The following is a 713-nucleotide window of genomic DNA, read 5'->3' as shown; positions in this document are numbered from 1 at the left end:
TTCATGAGTGATCTCCGAAATTGAATCCAAACAAGCTTATTATCAGTGAAGAAGAAGATGACGGAAAAAGAGAGAAAAAAAAAAGTACCAGAAGCAAAGCCTCTTGTGATCCAGAACTCTTTTCTCTCAATGGGGTCATGCAATTCATTGTTGGCAGCTTCATCATCAGCCCAATCACCTTCAGAATTTCGATCCAGTTCTTCCTCTTCTTCATCAAAAAACAATGTTATTTTCTCTTCAAGGCTGTCCCCGCGTTGATGATCATCTCCAAGAGCCTTCTCTTCAATAAGATTCCCCATCCTCTTGAAGAAGAAGGAAGAAGAAGGTGTTGCCAAGAAGAAAAGGCTCTTGCTGGAGAAAATTGGCTTGAGGGGTGTAGGTATATATAGTGGGGTGTACATGTGACAAAAACTTTGGAATTATTATTATTATTATTATTTTAATTATAATTATAATAATAATTATTATCATATGTTTGGTTTTTATTATTGAAAAGATTTTGGAAAATAATAGGAAAGTCCAATCAGTAAATTATTGATTATGGATTGGGTGGTGGGTCAAGCATCTTTCTTTGTTCATGTGACTAGACATGTCACTCACTAAGGCTTAATCTATACATTCAATCTTAAAAATTATTGCAAGATTATTGAAATAATAAAGGTAAAAAGTTTTTAATTATTGATTTGGATAAGAATAAATCAAATAATAAAAAA

The 713-nt window shown here is 32.5% G+C and overlaps 1 protein-coding gene across 1 annotated transcript in view; it reads right to left on the bottom strand.

Annotated features, from left to right (window-relative positions):
* LOC117906592 overlaps positions 1–315 on the bottom strand; it is a 6,453-nt gene extending 6,138 nt beyond the window's left edge. The window contains exon 1 of the mRNA XM_034819689.1: positions 89–315. Within this exon, the coding sequence (XP_034675580.1) occupies positions 89–214 (126 nt within the window). The 5' untranslated portion in view covers positions 215–315. The remainder of the gene's footprint in view (positions 1–88) is intronic.
* Between the last annotated feature and the right edge of the window lie 398 nt (positions 316–713).

The sequence above is a fragment of the Vitis riparia genome, chromosome 18 (assembly GCF_004353265.1).
Source record: "Vitis riparia cultivar Riparia Gloire de Montpellier isolate 1030 chromosome 18, EGFV_Vit.rip_1.0, whole genome shotgun sequence".
NCBI classification, from domain to species: domain Eukaryota; kingdom Viridiplantae; phylum Streptophyta; class Magnoliopsida; order Vitales; family Vitaceae; genus Vitis; species Vitis riparia.
This window is presented reverse-complemented; position numbering and strand designations above follow the sequence as displayed.